Source organism: Lissotriton helveticus, chromosome 9, assembly GCF_964261635.1.
Source record: "Lissotriton helveticus chromosome 9, aLisHel1.1, whole genome shotgun sequence".
NCBI classification, from domain to species: Eukaryota; Metazoa; Chordata; class Amphibia; order Caudata; family Salamandridae; genus Lissotriton; species Lissotriton helveticus.
In genome coordinates, this window is record NC_136070.1 from 1,210,352,698 (window position 1) to 1,210,371,448 (window position 18,751).

The 18,751-nt window shown below is 45.5% G+C and overlaps 1 protein-coding gene across 1 annotated transcript in view; it reads left to right on the forward strand.

The window, feature by feature from the left end:
• The first annotated feature begins 229 nt into the window (after window positions 1–229).
• CAV3 (caveolin 3) overlaps window positions 230–18,751 on the forward strand; it is a 73,281-nt gene continuing 54,759 nt past the window's right edge. The window contains exon 1 of the mRNA XM_078661674.1: window positions 230–431. Within this exon, the coding sequence (XP_078517800.1) occupies window positions 321–431 (111 nt within the window). The 5' untranslated portion in view covers window positions 230–320. The remainder of the gene's footprint in view (window positions 432–18,751) is intronic.

Here is an 18,751-nt window from a genome sequence, read left to right on the forward strand (position 1 = left end):
AGGCCTGGAATGCTTTCAGACCCTGGTGCGAGCTCGGGTCTCATTTTTAGCTCGGGAGTGGGACGCAGACAGCTCTGACGGCGGGCCCCGGGTGAAGGTATGTGAGGCAGCTGTCGTGTGGCACGCAGGGTGGGGTCGGCAGCCGGAGAGCAGCTCACACCGTCCCGGGACCCCGAGCGCGCACCCACCGCCCGTCCACCCCGTGCGCACCCACCGCCCGTCCACCTCGTGCGCACCCACCGCCCGTCCGCCTCGCGCGCCACCCGCCCGGGACCAGCCACCAGCCTTCACCGCACCTTGGGCCTGGACGAGGAAGAGACATGTCGGAAGAGCAGAGCTTCTACGAGGAGAAGATCATCCGCGACCTGCACACCAAGGAGATCGACCTGGTGGACAGGGATCCCAAGCGGATCAACGAGGACGTGGTGAAGGTACGTGTCACGCACCTCTGTTCTGCTGTCCATGCGCTGCTCTGCAGCAGGTTCGTGCAAGGAGATGAGGCCTTTAGCAGCTGCAGCAGGCAGGCAGCTGGCCTACACTGACGTCATAACCAGGAATCAGTAATTTGCCATTATATATTTTTTCCCTTTTCACGATTTTATTAAAGTCAGCGTTTCCATGAGGTCATAAAGAGTGTCTGATTTATAATTGCACTATCTTGGAAAGTCTCTTCCGTTCAGGGCCATCTCCAAATTGTTATTCAGTATGCTACAGGGGCGCCAGTTCTTGAACTTTTAAATACTGAAAAGTAACCCTGATCCCAGACTGTAGAAATGCCAGCCGGTGCCCTTCTGCTGTGCTGCGTCCTTCTTTCCCTGCAGCATAAGCCGGTCGCCCAAGTAACCTCTCCTGGCTCGTCCATTTCACAAACTTCGTATTTGGCTTTTGTTTTCTCCCATACTTTTTTAGCTTTCTTATCCACTGGGGCGTTGCTTCTAATGGTGCAGCAGGTGCAGTGGCACCGGGGCCTAGAGACCCCTGAACTCTGATTACTGCTGTATTTCACAGTTCAAACAGAGGCCAGTGGGTCCAATTCCTTCCTTGCACAGGGGAGTATCTTCCATTGGTGCAGCAGGTGCAGTGGCACCGAGGCCTAGAGGCCCCTAAACTCTGATTATTGCTATATTTCACAGTTCAAACAGCGGCCAGTGGGTCCAATTCCGTCCTTGCACAGGGGAGTAGCTTCCATTGGTGCAGCAGGTGCAGTGGCACCGGGCTCCAGAGGCCCCTGAGCGCCGCTTATTGTTGTATTTTACAGTTCAGACAGTGGCCTGTTTGCCCATTACCTTCCTTGCACAGGTGAGAGGCTCCCATTGGTGCAGCCGGTGCAGTGGCACCGGGGACCAGAGGCCTCTGAACCCTGAATATTGTTGTATTTAATAGTTCAGACAGTGGCCAGTGTGTTCAATTCCTTCCTTGAGCTAGAGAACATGATACACTGGCCACACCACTGCTTATCCACACACATTTTGTCTTATCTCACCCATCTGTTGATTTCTTTCTTGCATTCTCTCCTACTGTATTCTCAACACATCTATCCACCCAGAACAGGAATACACTCCAACCTTTCTTTCAATGTCTACTCACCCACATACCTACCTGTGATCAGATTTGATCTATTACCCCGTTTGACTGTTCTTCTTACTACTCCTAGAGATTACATGAGCCTCCTGTGTCAAACGGGATTAGTTCACCTTGGCCATTTATCCTTTTGCATTCGGAGATTTTTAGGCTGGCAACCATCATTGGAAAAAAAAGATCAACAAGTACAAGAATGCAAAAGATAAAAAAAAGAGACCGGATAACATACCCAAGCCAGAACTCTGTCTGACATCGACAGACAAACATGCCTGTCGATGACACTATGTATGTTTGTCAGTTTGCCTGTCTGTTGTCTGCATCTTTCACTTTATGTGTGCCAGAAAGCTTGTCTATCTTTCTTTCTAGGTTCATATGTGCACTTCTGTATGTCAAGCTAGTCATTCCCCCACAGGGGCATAGCTCTAGAAGGTGTATTTGGGGTGTTACACCCCCTAAAAATGCATTCTATAGTAAATAGTTGACTTCAAATGCTTTCAGTGGGGTGATGTGAACTTTCTGTCGGATTTCGCCAGAGATTTTTGCTCACACACACTTACAAAAACGCACACACTCTCTCGTCTATGTTTTGAAGGCCTTAAAAATGTTGATGAGTTTGAAACGTATTGCGTTTAAGTCCCCCTAACCGTCTGCACTCCTCTCTCTTCCGACTACACCCTAAAGCCCCCCTCATGTCTTCCTTCCCATATAATGTCTTTTAACAAGATGTCCCAGCATGATTGTTGGGAAATCCGAAACTCCCCCTCCCCCAATCATACTGAACAAGCCACGCCCCTGTTCACCTGTCACTCTCAAGTTTCTGTCAAGCTGCTTCCTTCCTTCTTTCTGTCTGTCTGGCCTTCTGTGTATCTGTCTCTTTTTGTTCATGGGATTTAAAAAGCCAGCAATATATGCTATATTTTGCCTGTCTAAAGTATCTGTCTAATACCTGCCACTATCCTTCTTGAGATGGGGTCTATTGTAAGGGTTCATATAGTTGACTTCTTGCGGCAGCCATGGCCTCTTAACATTAAGTGGTTTCTCTGTAGCAAGGGTATATACTAGGTGTGCTTGGCTTAGGTGGGGCGCTACAACACCCTTTGTGGCGGCCGGCTCTCTGGTGGGGGCGCGGATGAGGAGGGCATGAGGGCGGAATGCTGGGGGTGTTGCAGGTGGTGTCGCGCAGAGGGCAAAATAAAACAAAAAAAACATAAACTTACCTTGAGGCCGGTCCTGCGTTGATGCTCCTGCTCTCCTGTCTCTGACTATAGGAACAGGAAGCAGGCAGGTAGGCCCTCATAGCCAATCAGAACGCTGCAATACAGCGTTGTGATTGGTCTTGCTGCAGTGACACGGCGCTCAGCCAAGGGCTGGAGGGGTGGGAATGTTCTCCATGTAGGCTGTAATGCAGCCTGCAAGGAGAATAGGGAAGTGCGTATGACTGGTTTGGGCGGCCCGAGAGGGCGGACCAAAGAGTCACGGCGCACTTAGTAGTGGGCAAATCACTCCTTCCTTGCCCTGCTCCGTATTCAGAGCAGCCCGCCTACCTGTCCTCAAAGCAGCAGGACACGTCATGAAGCATAAAATGATATTAAATTAAAGTTATTAACATTTTATGTTTCTCTTCTTTACACTGCTTAAAAACAATGGGGCGACGCTCCTCCGCCATAGCAGAAGAGCCGCCCCTGACCCTTATGCTCCCCACTCTATACTGACATATTTTTTGCAAAAAATATAGCTATATACTTAACGCAACCCTATGAATGACTCCACTAGGCTTGCCCCTGCTGAATGTTGCATGTTCTCGAATATTGCATTTTTGGGTCAATTTTTTCAAATTTTTTTAGCAAATTGTATTTTTACAATTTGGATTTATCTCATTATGTGGTAATGGTATACTGCAGTTTGTGTCAGCATTCTGAATTAATTAAACATATTCTGTGGCAGCCCTTCTTAACCTGAGGCCCTATGAACCCAGGGGTCAGCAACCCTTACTCATGGGGTCCCCAACTGCTTGAAAAATGAAATAATTCTAGCATAATTATAAAGTATATGTACAAAAAAGTGAAATAGAAAATTTAAAATGTTAAAAGGCTTTGTAAATGTGAAGGAATTTGAAATTGGAGGCTAAAAAACATAAGTTAATATCCTTAGGCTTAATTTGTGTAAACAGGTCAAGTACAGAAAACAGTACCATTGAGTTAGATTACAATAACATCTGTTCTTCAGCGCCAAGATGTGTTCTCTGGGTTAACGTCTGCTTTAAAAATACACTTATATCTTTACAAATACACATGTGAAACAATAGTATTGATGATTGGTGGACTCAAAGGACGCACTAGTGTGAGCAGACAAAATGCATGCATTTAAAGCAAAAAAGCGATATGGTAGGGTCTAGCGAATCACTTTGTCTTTTAGAAATAAAACCACATTTTGAAACACTCCAACCATGCCTTTAAAATAAAAATTTCGATTTCTACATACGTTCTGTTGGTTAATGTAACAAAATATTTCTTAATATATGCATTTGTTTGGCGTACACTTGTTCGTGTCGATGTGTGTATTATTTTAAGGTACCAACCATAGAACATGCTTACGTCGCGATCCCATTCTTCCGATAGTCATTCAGTGGTTGTCCACAGAAGTAAAAAGTTTACTTACCTCCGCTCTAGATATAAGTGGTATGCATTCTTTCTGTTTTCATTTAAAGAAAAGAGACTATAGAAACAAACTGATCACCGGACATACATTACTGGTCTAACTGCAAATATTGTAACGCTACACTCGCCCAAAATAAGCTGCCGAGCATTTGGCGTGAAGTGGAATGTTGTACAGAAATAGAACAGCAATGTTACAACCTTGTCATTCCGCACATAGGCGAAAGACCACACCCTGCTGCATGCTACATGGTAATAAAGCTATTTACTTGGATAAACATTGGTGCAGCAGCAGCTCACCACACCCTTCATACACCAATCCCTCACACACCCAGCTGAACGTGTAACTTAGACTGTATCATACCTGCAACAAAATTGCATTATAGAGAAACAGAGAGTGGGTGTGGGGTTTGGGTCTGTATGTGTGTGTGAAAGCAACATATTTATCATGTTAGTAAACATTTACTAACTACAAACAGAACCAACAATACATTTAAATTATAAAGAATTTGACAGGTCCAAACCAAGTTAATTAGAATGAAAAAAAGAATGTGTACTGTGTACAATGACATTGTAGCACACAAGCAAAGCAGGAAAGTTTGGAGACTTTTTTTTAACTTTCTCCACGATTAAGCTTCCTTCAGGAGGTGTCACTCTTTGTTACAAATCCATGTTTACAAACGTTAGTAGATAGGGATTTGAATTAAACCCATAGGTTATTGCATGAGAATGCCCCTGTACCACTCAAGGAACACCCCTTCAATCAATCAATTAGCGAATTTGTAAAGCGCGCTACTCACCCGCTAGGGTCTCAAGGCGCTGGGGGGATGGGGAGTTGCTACTGCTCGAACAGCCAGGTCTTGAGTTGTTTCCTGAAGGAGAGATTGTCCTGGGTCCGCCGTAGGTGGGTGGGGAGGGAGTTCCATGTCTTGGCCGCCAGGTAGGAGAAGGATCTTCCTCCGGCGGTTGTTCTGCGAATTCGTGGGACGGTGGCGAGGGCAAGGCTGGCGGAACGGAGCTGGCGGGTGGGTGTGTAGAATGTCAGGCGGCTGTTGAGGTATTTGGGGCCCATGTCGTGGAGAGCCTTGTGTGCGTGGGTGAGGAGTCTGAACGTCATCCTCTTGCTGACGGGGAGCCAGTGCAGGTCTCTCAGAGGGGCAGAGATGTGGCTGTGACGGGGGATGTCCAGGATGAGTCATGCAGAAGCGTTCTGTATCCGTTGGAGTCTTTTCTGGAGTTTGGCTGTGGTGCCAGCGTAGAGGGTGTTCCCGTAGTCCAGTCGGCTGGTGACGAGGGTCTGGGTGACCGTCTTCCTTGTTTCAGTGGGGATCCACCGGAAGATCTTTCGGAGCATGCGCAGGGTGTTGAAACAGGATGACGAGACGGCGTTGACTTGCTTGGTCATCGTGAGGGAGGAGTCCAGGGTGAAGCCCAGGTTGCGTTCATGGTCCGTTGGCTTGGGGGCGGTGCCCAGGGCAGGGGGCCACCAGGAGTCGTCCCAGGCAGAGGGGGATGGTCCCAAAATGAGGACTTCCGTCTTGTCTGAGTTCAGTTTCAGACAGCTGAGCTTCATCCATTCCGCGACGTCTTTCATTCCTTCCTGGAGGCTGGCTCTGGCGGTGGTGGGGTCGTTAGTGAGGGAGAGGATCAGCTGGGTGTTGTCAGCGTAGGAGATGATGTTTAGGTTGTGTTGGCGTACGATGGCTGCGAGGGGGCGCATGTAGACGTTGAAGAGGGTGGGGCTGAGCGAGGAACCTTGCGGAACGCCGCAGATGACTTCGGTGGCCGTGGATCGGAACGGGGGAGGAGGACTCTCTGGGTTCTTCCAGTGAGGAACGAGATGATCCACTCCAGGGCGGTTCCTTGGATTCCGGTGTTGCTGAGGTGCTGTATTAGGGTGCGGTGGCAGACGGTGTTGAAGGCTGCTGAGAGGTCCAGGAGGATGAGGGGCGCTGTTTCCCCATTGTCGAGCATGGACCTGATGTCATCGGTGGCTGCGATGAGGGTGGTCTCGGTGCTGTGGTTTGCTCGGAAACCGGACTGTGTGGGGTCGAGGGATCCGTTTGTCTCGAGGAAGGCGGAGAGTTGTTTGTTGACGGTCTTCTCGATGACTTTGGCAGGAAAAGGGAGGAGCGAGATGGGGCGGAAGTTCTTGAGGTCCGTGGGGTCCGCGGTGGGTTTCTTCAGGAGGGCGCAGAGCTCGGCATGTTTCCAGCTCTCCGGGAAGGTGGCAGATGCGAAGGAGCTGTTAATGATGTCCCGGAGTTGGGGTGCGATGATGGAGTCGGCTTTGTTGAAGATGTGGTGTGGACAGGGGTCAGTAGGGGATCCGGAGTGGATGGTGTTCATCGTGCGGGTGGTGTCTTCGGTGCTGACCGGGGTCCAGGTGCAGAGGGTGGTGGTGGGGGGCGCTGGTTCAGTGGTTGGGCGCGTGGTCTGTGCGCCGAAGCTGTTGTGTATGTCGGCGATCTTGCGGTCAAAGAACGAGGCGAGTGAGTTGCAGAGGTCTTGCGAGGGTGTGATGTCTTTGTTGCAGGCGCTGGGGTTGGAGAGCTCTTTAACGATGCAGAAGAGTTCCTTGCTGTTGTGGGTGTTGATGTCCAGTCGTTCTTTGAATGTTGTCCTTTTGGTGGTGCGGATCAGCTGGTGGTGTTTGCGGATGGCGTTCTTGAGGGCTGTCATGTTTTCTGTTGTCTGGTCGTGGCGCCAGGCTTTCTCGAGGGTGCGGCAGGTCTTCTTGGAGTTTTTGAGGTCGTTGGTGAACCACAAGGTTTTCTTGTTGCCGGGTCTGCTGGGAGGTTTCTTCAATGGTGCGAGTTCATCGGCGCAGTTGGTGAGCCACTGAGTGAGGTTGCGGGCTGCTTCGTTGGGGTCCCTCGTGTTGGTGGGGGGGTTCTGGCTGAGGGAGGTGGTGAGTTGGTCGGTGGTGATCTTGGTCCAGCTTCTGCGGGGAACCTGTTGCGGGTGGTGGTGGGTCGTGGTTCTCCTGAAGTTGAAGTGGACGCAGCTGTGATCTGTCCAGTGTAGTCCGGTGGAGTGGCTGAAGGAGATGTGCTTGCTGGAGGAGAAGATGGGGTCTAGCGTATGGCCGGCGTAGTGGGTGGGGGTGTCCACCAGTTGCTTGAGTCCGAGGTTGTCCAGCAGGGTGGTGGTGTTGCTGTCATTGTTGTTCTCCAGGTGGAAGTTGAGGTCCCCTAGGAGGATGTAGTCTGAGGAGGTTAGGGCGTGCTGGCTGACGAAGTCTGCGATGGCTTCGCTGAATTGTCTTCGTGGTCCCGGTGGTCTGTAGATGAGAGTGCCTCTGAGGGTGGTCTTGGGGTCGGTGTGTATCTGGAAGTGAAGGTGCTCGGCGGCGGTGAGTGTGTCGTCGGAGTTGGTCCTGATTCGGATGGTGTTTTTGTGGACGATGGCGATGCCTCCTCCGGTCTGGTTGACGCGGTCCTTCCGGGTGATCTTGTAGCCATCCGGGATGGCTATGGCAATGTTGGGGGCTGAGGAGGCGTTCATTCAGGTTTCCGCGAGGAAGGCCACGTTCGGTGCTGTTGTGCCGAGGAGGTTCCAGAGTTCGACGGTGTGCCTGTGGACCCCTTAATGCACAGTAGCCCAAAGTAGAGTGAAGAGCTACTTTGCTTTACTTTAGGCAGTCTTCCGATGAAAATCATGAACTGTGTTGAAAAATAAACCCCAACACACCACCTAGCACTGAGTTGTTTGTCTCACTTTTGTGATTCAGACTCAACACAAAGGGCCCGATTCCGATGAAGTTAGGAAAGCATTCCCACCTAGGGCCCGGTTATGATGCGGTTAGGAAGGCCTCCTAACGGCATTTTCTCCTTCCAAATCGGATCAGGAATGTGTCTACCTGACCGAGGTCCAGATTAAGATGTAGTTAGGAACATAGGCTCCCATAGAAGTCAATGGGAGTCCAACCAAATTGTATCTGGGAGCATCCTGATGCATCATACCCGGTCTGTTGGACTCTCCTGATCCGAGTCGTTCGGAAACCATTTCCAAACCGATTTGATTGGGAAGATTTCCTAACCGCATCAGAATCAGACCATAGGTGTTTGCAAATTTCCCGTCACAAAAAATGGGGAAACATAGTAAAATTATCAATATGCCTCGGTGTTGAATGTTCTCTCAAAAAAGGGTTATTTTCTGTGCATGTTGGATGGTTACGGGAGTCATTAATTGTTGCTTATGAAAACAATGTTTACCACTTATACATGGGTCTCTCCAATGTGCCACTAGTAGTACTATAGAAAAAACTGTATTAGAAAAAAGAAAGTTCTGTTTTGCCACAGATCATTAGAGCTCTGAATATGCAGGTTTAAATGATTTTGTGTGTTTATATTTTTAAGCATCTTCAACAATGTGTATAATACAGGTTGACACTTGATTACACATGTATATACTGATATAATACTTTTGTCTTTAAAATAAAAATTCTATGATGTGTAAAATTGCTATTCCCTGATTCTTGTCAACTAGGCCTCAATACGGGCCTTGTTTAAGATGAGTGTCACTCTTGTCACTCCTGATCTCCCCCCTGCACATTTCACTGCATTTCATTTCTGCAGCATGTAGTCAAGTAGAATACTACCTGTTTATCTCCACTGTCATTTTTATGCTATCTTCTGTGAGTTTTCCCCAGGCCAGTCACAAATTGTTACTGTATCCCAAGGTCCTTTCCTTTAGCTCACTGTACCCTATTCATTCATAATACATTCATAATGGGTTACTGTTGTTCATGTATCTACTGTGTTCCATCATCCCCAGATTACATTTGTATAAAAGGAGCAGAAACATTTTTCATGTACTGGGTTTGGGCTTATGTGCTAAGGCAATAGGAAATTTTACGACATTTTATGAGACTGTGCTCTGATTTGCTATGAATGTAACGTTTTTGAGCATACTGTGATGATTGGGCAGTTCTCGGAATTTCATAAGCAAAAATAATGTTTAAAAAACCCTCGATTTTGAGGGTGAACTAGAGACTTTCCTGTTCTAGGGATGATGTCCATTTCCCTCCTGATTTTGGTGCTCAAAAGTTTTGATTTTGAATTTCTCTGTAGTGATTTCTTTGCTGAGCCTTCATATCTATTAACCTGTACCATACTTTTGAATTTGTTTATGTAATACACTTTTAAATAGTTCTACTGATCTAGAACTCAGTTATTGAATGTGCTCTATACTTAATTGACGGTATTTCTGATATTTTTGATGTGTTGGGAGGACACATTACCTCGTGAAATCGAGGTTTAGCATAGTCTCCAATTCATCGAAACTGTGGGCATTATGTTGAGGTACATTTTGTGGTGTCAAAATTGCAGGGTCACCTGTGCCCACATAGATAAAACAATGGTCTCTAGAGATCTTATTACCATGATAGATTTATTAATCTTAACAACTATTTAGGTGTTTATTACAGCATTTATTACATGATTAAGGCTGTTTGTGTTCATTTTGATTCTAGAAAGCAGAACTTGAGCATTTCTCCTGAGCATTTCTTGCTCCCCTCTTCCCCTTATTGCAACTGTACATTCCCCCGAGACCTGGCCCACCCGGCGGACAAATTAAAAAGCAAGTGGCGGAGAGTGCGCTTGGTTTGTTTTGTAATTTTTATTGTGGATTTGCAGATCATCCACAAATTTGCGACAAAAACTTAAAAAAAAGAATTTGGACTCCTGTGGGGGTCAGTATATTCATACCTTGCCTTCTTCTTTTTTTTACTTTTTTCTTGAGACTTGGCGAGTCCGAGTCCCAAGGTGGCTGTCAATACTTCCTCGTTGAAGTGTTAGCAGCCAATTAGATCTCACCATGAGATTTGTCAGATACGTGGTGGGTTCGCTTCCACAGATATCTATATTCCTTTTTTGTTAACTCCAAAACTACTGAACAGATTTACACCATATCGCAAAAAGAAATCTTCTTGACCAAGATCTAGCTTCCTGTCAAATATGGTGTAATTCCGTTCAGCTGTTCTGGCTTTAGCCATCTCCAGAATCCCTATGGGAAAATGGCAGGGGGAAAACACATTTTGGGACCCCCCCTTTTTCTCAGCCCCACTTGACAAATCACCCCGAAACTTTCCAGACAGCAGCTGAAGTGATTGGCATACTGGTTTTGAAAATTCTGTGTACACTCATGAAACTGCACCAAGGTTATTAGAAAACCAAAAATGCTTTGTCTATGGAAATTAGGTCCTAACTATATCTACCTACTGGCGATCGTAATATGTATTTGGGTATCTATCTATCTATCTATCTATCTATCTATCTATCTATCTATCTATCTATCTATCTATCTATCTATCTATCTATCTATCTATCTATCTATCTATCTATCTATCTATCTATCTATCACCTTATCAACCCCTAAACTCTACCCACCTTAAACTCTAAAAATACCCTTGCCACCCAAAGACACTTACCCGCCCTAAACCCTAAAAATACCGTTGCCACCCAAAAAACCCTACCCACCCTAAATCCTAAAAATAACCTTGCCACCCAAATACCCTTACCCACCCTAAACCCTAACAATACCTGTGCCATCAAAATAACCTTGCCACTCAAATACCCTTACCTACCTTTACACCTAAAAATACCCTTGCCACCCAAATTCCCTTACCCACCCTAAACTCCAAAAATGCCCTTGCCACCCAAACAGCCCTTCCCACACTAAACCCTAAAAATACCCTTGCCACCCAAATACCCCTACCCACCCCAACCCTAAAAATACCCTTGCCACCCAAATACCCCTACCCACTCTAAACCCTAAAAATACCCTTGCTCTATATATATACATATATATATATATATATATATGTATATGTGTATATATATATATATATATATATCGCAAGCAAATAACTCCATCCACTTCCACCAAAGCCTCGGCGGCGAAGAAGGAGAAGCGAACCACTTCTTTGTCAGGCAAGGTTTTATTTCAACCTTCAGCAGCAGTCAACAGATGACGCGTTTCGGGCTCAAGCGCCCTTGATCACATAAAGGCTGTAAATGATTGAAGCCATTTTAAATGATATGCCCTTCCCACTCAGGTCACATGTTCAGCCAGTTAGTAATGAACATAGCAAACAGACTGCATGATTTAAATACAATCGATGAGATATTGCTAATGTATTACATTCATTGTGCCATTTAGACATATTATCATGACCTTCGATAACATTTCCGATTATATAGTTAAATAAAACGGAAACTTACTTTGTTACAAACTAGCGTCAAGAAAACATTTTTGAAACCACAATCTAATTTAAAAAAAAAAAGAAAGAGTCCATTTGGCAAATTAGAATTCCTAGATAAATCCATGTACACGTATAAAGTGCAATAATACAATTCAACATAGCTGCATAAATGCATATAATTACTGGCCGATTCGTGACTCTGGTTAAAAAGAATGTGCAAAAGAAATGCAGAGCATAGCAGCAATATTCATAATTTTTCCCTACAAATGTACAATGTACCATGTGCAAAAGATGTGTTATTTCGTGCATAGATAAAATGGTTACGAGATAAAAATGCATCTTGTAACCAAACCAAGGCTGGGATTTGACACAAAGAAGATATGTTAAGAGATGGCATCAACTTTTTTTGGGAGTCAGTTCTTATAACCTCGGACCATGTTCAAGGTGACCACTTCTCTCATACCAATGATGCCCTACATCTGATCTAATGTCTCAGCCATAGTGTGAATAAGTGAGATAAGAAATTGACAGCCGTCATAAATCATATATCAGAAACTACCAAATATTCTCATCTATACCTCGAATTTAACAATACAAATATAATGAAAATAGGGTATCTGTATCAAGACCAGCAACAAATTCTGGGATATAAGGTATATCTCACTCAGCTTAGGAAAAACAGTCAGAATACATAAATTACAAGCACGTATACATATCTTCGGTGTTATTCAGTCCATTTGGGCATTTGCTGTCGAAGTTAAGAATAAATTTAGTTTCTAATCTCCTAAGCAAAGCCTCTCTATTCCCTCCTCTGCGTGGTTTAGGGACGGAAGATACCACAAAATATTTTAGACAAGATAAGTTGTTTCCATGTACTTGTTTAAAGTGGCGAGCCACTGGGTAATTGGGATCACTATGCAGAATGGCACGTAAATGCTGAAGGATTCTCTCATGTACCTGCAGCTTGGTGCTACCGATGTAATTAAGTCCACAGGTACAAGTGAGAACGTAAACTGCAAATTCAGTTTTACAGTTATAGTTTCCCAATATCTTGTGTGGTATAGGACTGAATGGAGTATGGTATTCTGTTGTGTTTACCCCAAACTTGCACGCACGACATGTGGAGCATCTATAGAAACCATCTTTGGGTTTCAACCAATTGGGTTTACTTCTTACTTCAGGACTTGTGGGATCTAACACAGCTCCCATGTTTCTTGCTCTGCTGAATGTTATAGTGGGGCTAGATGGCAAATTCATCCTAAGAACGGGGTCAGTTAGTACTATTGCCCAATTCTTATTGATGATAGATCTAATTTTACGTCCATTTTCACTGTAAGCTGTGATTAGTCTAGGACATTGATCAATTTCAACTGACCCGGAGATTGCTGGTAAATCAGATAAATCATGCGGGACAGGCTCTTCCTCTATAGGGGCTGGAAGAAGACTGGCTCTCGATCTTAAAGATGTTTTAGCCAAAGCTGTTGTCAAGATTTTATCAGAATAGCCTCTTGCCTTCATGCGTCGCATGGATTCTGCAGCACAAGTGTTGAATTCAACCTCCGTGCTACATATCCTTTTCAAGCGTAGTAGCTCCCCATAAGGGATGCTCGCAATTAGGTGCCTGGGATGGGCACTCGAGGCATGGAGCGTGACATTGCCAGCAGTGGATTTTCTGAACAGGGTACTTTCCACTCTTCCATCAACTATATATAGCTTGACATCCAAAAATTCTAAGCTGGAACTGTCTATGTGGTGGGTAAAGTGGAGATTCAAATTATTTATATTGATGTTTTGAATGAATTCCAATGCTTTCTCTTTACTACCTTGCCACACGATGAAAATATCATCGATATACCTATAGTAGTGTTTGATGTTTTCTTCAAAAATGGAAGAATAGTCCCTCTTGAGGACCTGCTCCTCCCACCAGCCAACATGCAAGCACGCATAGCTGGGGGAGAAGCAGGCTCCCATGGCCACGCCCCTTAGTTGTTTGAACAACTCCTTTCCAAATAGAAAGAAAATGTTGTTGAGACACCAACTCATCAGGTTAATTAGAGCCTTATTGTGCTGATAGAATTCGCACAGTCTTTGGTCCAAAAAGAATTTTACAGCCAACAACCCTGCCTGGTGGTCTATACTGGTGTACAAAGACTCAATGTCTAGTGAGATTAAGTACATTCCGTCTGACCATTGGATATTCCTAATTTTTCCCAGGAAATCACCGGTATCCTTGATGTAACTGGGCAGGGTTTTAACATGATTTTGTAGAAAAAAGTCTACGTATTGGCCCACCTGTTCCGCTGCACCCCCTATAGCGGAAATAATGGGCCTGCCAGGAATAGGAGAAACACATTTATGCACTTTTGGTATTAAATAAAGAACCGGTACAATAGGGTTTTCATTATGCATAAATTTAAATTCATCATTAGAAATCAGGCCCTCACTGCGTAATTGCATCAGCAACTTCTTAAGAGAATTTGTAGCCATGTTATACTTTTTGATGTTAGACGGCTCATAGCAGTTAATGTCATTAAGTTGGCGCTTTGCCTCCTTGATGTAATCTTCTCGGGGCCAGATTACTAAATTGCCGCCTTTGTCCGATTTCTTAATGATGATTTCGTTGTTCTCACTTAGTTTTTTCATCAACTTGGCATAGTCTCTTTTCCTTTGTTCAATGTGCTTTTTTTGTTTAAATCTTTTGATATATATACATACACATATATCACAACAATACCCTTTCAGGTATAAAGTGACGCATAAATTGTGGAAAAAATAGAAGCAGAGAACTCTGGGTAGTTCTCAAGTTTAGGTGGAAAGCAGCTTCAATATCGAGCACTCTTAATACCAGTGACACGCTAAACTTGCTCACCTCAAATGTCTGCTTTTCTATCAACGGCTTTAAGCATAGGATTAGAACAATGCCACCCACGCCGAGATAGAAAGGGACAAAGACTTTTGTCATTTCTACAACAAAGTCTTTAAGCATGAGATTATCACAGTGCTATCCATGCCTAGCTGTAAAATGACCAAAGCATTTTACCATTCCAGGCACAGTATTACAGCTTTGGAGTGGTAAAATACCATCCAAGCCAACCTAAAATGAATAAAAGCAACCCCTGAAAACAATACCCTTTCAGGCATACAGCGACAAATACATTATGCAAATAAAGAAGCGGAGGTTGTTGGAGGCCCAGCCCCTTTCACTACCACTCTGCAAAGGTGTTTCCTGGTGCGCTATTAGTTGGAGGATGAAGTTCCCATGGCTCCAAAGGGTTTTTGGCAGTCAGAAACCCCTCCTCTGCAGAGAGGTCATCTGAGGCCTTTCTCCACCTCTCTGCAAACACACCTCCCGGTGCACTACTGGTTGGGAATAAATTCCCCTTGGATGCTGAGGGTACTTGGGGGCCAGGAACCCCTCCTATTACCTCCAGCAAGTCCCACACAGTGGGATTGCTGAGAGGTCTACATAAGCCAGCCCCCCCTTCTCCAGTACTCTGCAAATGCACAACCTGGTGCAAAATTAGAGTGTTGCTGGTGTTAAGAGTGCTCTATACTGGAGCTGCTTTCCACCTAAACTTGAGAATATCTTTTGCACCGTTAGACGAATCTTCACAATATTCCAAACAAAGTGTCATGGTGAGTTTTGTAATGCATTAAAAGTTTTGGGGTAATCCGTCAAGCGGGTGCCAAGAAAATTGGGTGAGTAAAATAATGAGTTTTCCAATGGTAATTCCTATAGGACCTTTAGACATGCCTGCAGTCCAAACCCCTGGACGTAAATACACCAAATTTGGCAGAAAGCTAGATTTGGCTCGAGGAGGGAGGACGCTTGGCTCGCCTCCCATATTATAAAATAAAGAATACACAGGCTGGGCCCTGGGAGCTGAGCTCTCCGGGGCCAAAAATGGCTGGGGAAGGGGGAAGCACAACCCCCCTTCCTTTCAAAAAATAAAAATAATAAAAAGGCGGGCCCCCAGGGGGATGAAAAAGGGCCACCTCCCTATACTATAACAAAGCAGATGCTTGAGTTAAAGCACCACTTCCTTTAAAGTACTAATCATCCTAACTTTGTCAGCACGTCCAAGGCAAAGCAAGCATTTTTTCTTTACAATTTCACTGTGAAAAGTTATTTGTAATCCTTAATTAACGTGTTTGCATCCTTGGTTTCTAGAAGGCAAAATCTCATTTAGTGCCATTGACGAGGGGGCTCTTTCTTATCATTTGCTGCTGAAACTAGAGATTGTGTTCTAAACTTTTACAAACTAGCAGTATGTAAACTTTCCTACAAACCCCGCTCCTTTCAACCCGCTCATATACATTAGAGGTATGCAACGTCTTCCCACCCTTTTTCAAAGATGATGGGCAGCTTTCTAAAAGACCCCCCCATCACGTTTCCTGTCCATTTTGGAGATGCGTTCCTCAAGCCTAGGAATACGATCACACCCCCTCCACCCAAAGAAAGAGTTACTACTGCAAAGTACAAATCATCAGAGTGTGTTTTCACTGCAGCTCCACGTTCTAAAGATATCTGGTGGGGACGCTTGAGGAACAATCACATTGGCAAAGTTATAGACACACAAGGTCACAGGAGACATTTTCTTGGCGTCCTTTATACATATACGAACACACATACTCACTCACCTATACAGTCATTGAGAAAAGTACATCCTCTACCATACAATCTCTCTCACACTTACTCACCAATACAGCTACTCACACACCCATTCCTTCACTCATAGAGCCACCGATCCATCAACGTAACCATGCACCTACTTACACACCCATTCATGCACCCATATAGCCACTCATGCACTCTGTCACTCACCCATACAGACACTTATGTACTTGCTCAGTGTACATATATTCACTTGAAAAAACAAGATTACAGTGAGTGGGTGAGTGTCGCATTGACTGTATGAGTGAGTGACTCAGTGTGTTAGTGGCTGTATGGGTGAGTGTATGGCTGTGTGAGTGGCTGCGAGGGTGAGTGACTGGTTGTATAAGTTGCTTTATGGGTGAGTGAAAAGTATGGGTCCGTGAATAGGTATGTTAGTGGTTGTGTGGGTATGGGATATGTTGTATGGGGGTGTGTGAAGTTCTGTGGATGATCTCTTCAGTGATGTCAGTTGACATGTCATCAGTGATGTCACTGACCATGTCATGAGTGATGTAATATGTGAGGTCATAAGCAGTGCATTGCAGGGGTGTAAGTTATAGTTAACTCAGCTATCTAAAACTGCTGAATTTCTATGGTTTTGTACAAGCGAAATCGGAGCCTAACTATAACGTCCCTGTAAACTTTGTTGTGTTCAGTACATTTCTATGTTTTTTTAAATTCTATTTCCTAACTAGACCGTCCCTGTAACCTTAGTTTTTTTTAGTGAATTGCTATGGTTTTTTAACTAATAGTCGCATTTGCAGAGTGGTGATGAAAGGGGGAGGGGCTTTTGACCACCTCTCACCAATTCCTCTGTGTGGGACGTACTGGAGGTAACAGTAGGGGTTCCAGGCCCCCAAGAACCCTTAGCATCTAAGGGGAATGTATCCCCCAACCAGTAGTGCACCAGGAGGTGCATTTGCAGAGAACTGGAGAAGGGGGGCCTGGCTTCTGAAGACCTCTCAGCAATCCCACTGTGTGGGACTTGCTGGAGGTAACAGGAGGGGTTCCTGGCCCCCAAGTACTCTCAGCATCCAAGGGAAATTTATTCCCAACCCTTTGGAGCCATGGGGACTTCATTCTCCAACTAATAGGGCACCAGGAAGCACCTTTGCAGAGTGGTAGTGAAAGGGGCTGGGCCTCCAACAACCTCTCAGCAATCCTGCTACGTGGAACTTACTGGAGGTAACAAGAGGGATTCCAGGTCCCCATGGACCCTCAGGAGTCATGGGGACTTCATCCACCAACCAGCAGTGTGCCATGAGGCGTGTTTGCAGGGTGATGGTGAATGGTGGCCGGGCCTCCGATGATTCCCGACTGGGTTTTTTAAAACATTTTTTCTTTTATTAGGGAAGGGGGTGTGGGGGGTAGCGTGGCCCCCTTCCCCGGGTCTATTTCGGCTCCGGCGACCCACATCCCCCGGGGCCAACCCATTTGTAATGGTGGAGGATGGCCAAAATTGGACCCTGTCCATGGGTCGATTTGGCCCCAGGGAACTCATCCCCCTGCCTACTTGTAATATGGGAGGGGGGCCAGGCGGCCCCCCTCTCTGAGCTGATTTCAGCCCTGGGGGGCCCCATCGCCCAGGACCTTGCCTTTTCTTAATTTTCTTAATAGTTCTAGGTGAGGGGGGGTGCATGGTCCCCCTCCTGAGGTGATTTTGGCCCTGGGGGCCCCATCCCCAGGGCCCATCCATATGCAAATGGGGGAGGTGGGCCGTACGGTCCCCCCTACCCAGGCCTATTTCGGCCCTGGGGACCTCATCCCCTGGGGCTCAGCATCTCTATTATTGCTGCCCTGGTCCTGCCCAGGGCACCCAGTTACCTCTGTTGGGGACCGTGGGGGAGCTTCAAGGCCCCCACGGTCCCTGCCGGCACCCCGCTTCCTGCAGGAGCCAGCATTATTTTGACAAACAGAGAGCTGCTAAACATGCAGCTCCATGTGTGTCAAAGCAATTGTCCTCTGTTTCCCTGCCTGCATCTAAAGGCATATGCATGGTAACATTTTGCATGGTAAAGACATGTGTGGTATCGGCATATGCATTGTTAAGGATGCGTGGTTTTGGTATTGTGTGGTAACGGCTGTGTTGTAAATGCTGTTTTCCATCCTTAGGTCACTTATATTTAAGATATACTTCATACTGATTGATAAATTATATTTTTCTTAGTTGCCATCTGTATTTCCGTTTAATTTTAAACATGGTTCAATGGCAAGTTCACCAGTTATTTAGTATCATCTTAATATCTGTACTGGGTTGGTGCCCCCTCCAAGCCATTGTTGCAATGGCCCTGTCACTTAACTCTTCAGCATACCTGAGAATCTGAAAGCAACTGCTTTCTATTGGTTCATATTTTAGATACTCCTTCTTATTTTTAGATGGTTGTGCAACTTTGCAAATCCACTCAGAGTGTTTTGATCATGGTTAGTTGTCTCCTCCCTGTGCTGTGCTTGTAGGTCTTAGCTGCATCATGTCTTTTCTGTACCAGATAGGTACTCAAGCTCAGTATTCCATATGACAATTGTTTGAATAATGCAGACTCAGCAGTCCATGCCCTCTACATTTTGCTAATTCCTCCAACCTTCACCCAGGACTTATTACATGTATTGTTCTATGAAATAACCACTCATGACTGAGGCACCTCCCTCTTGGGC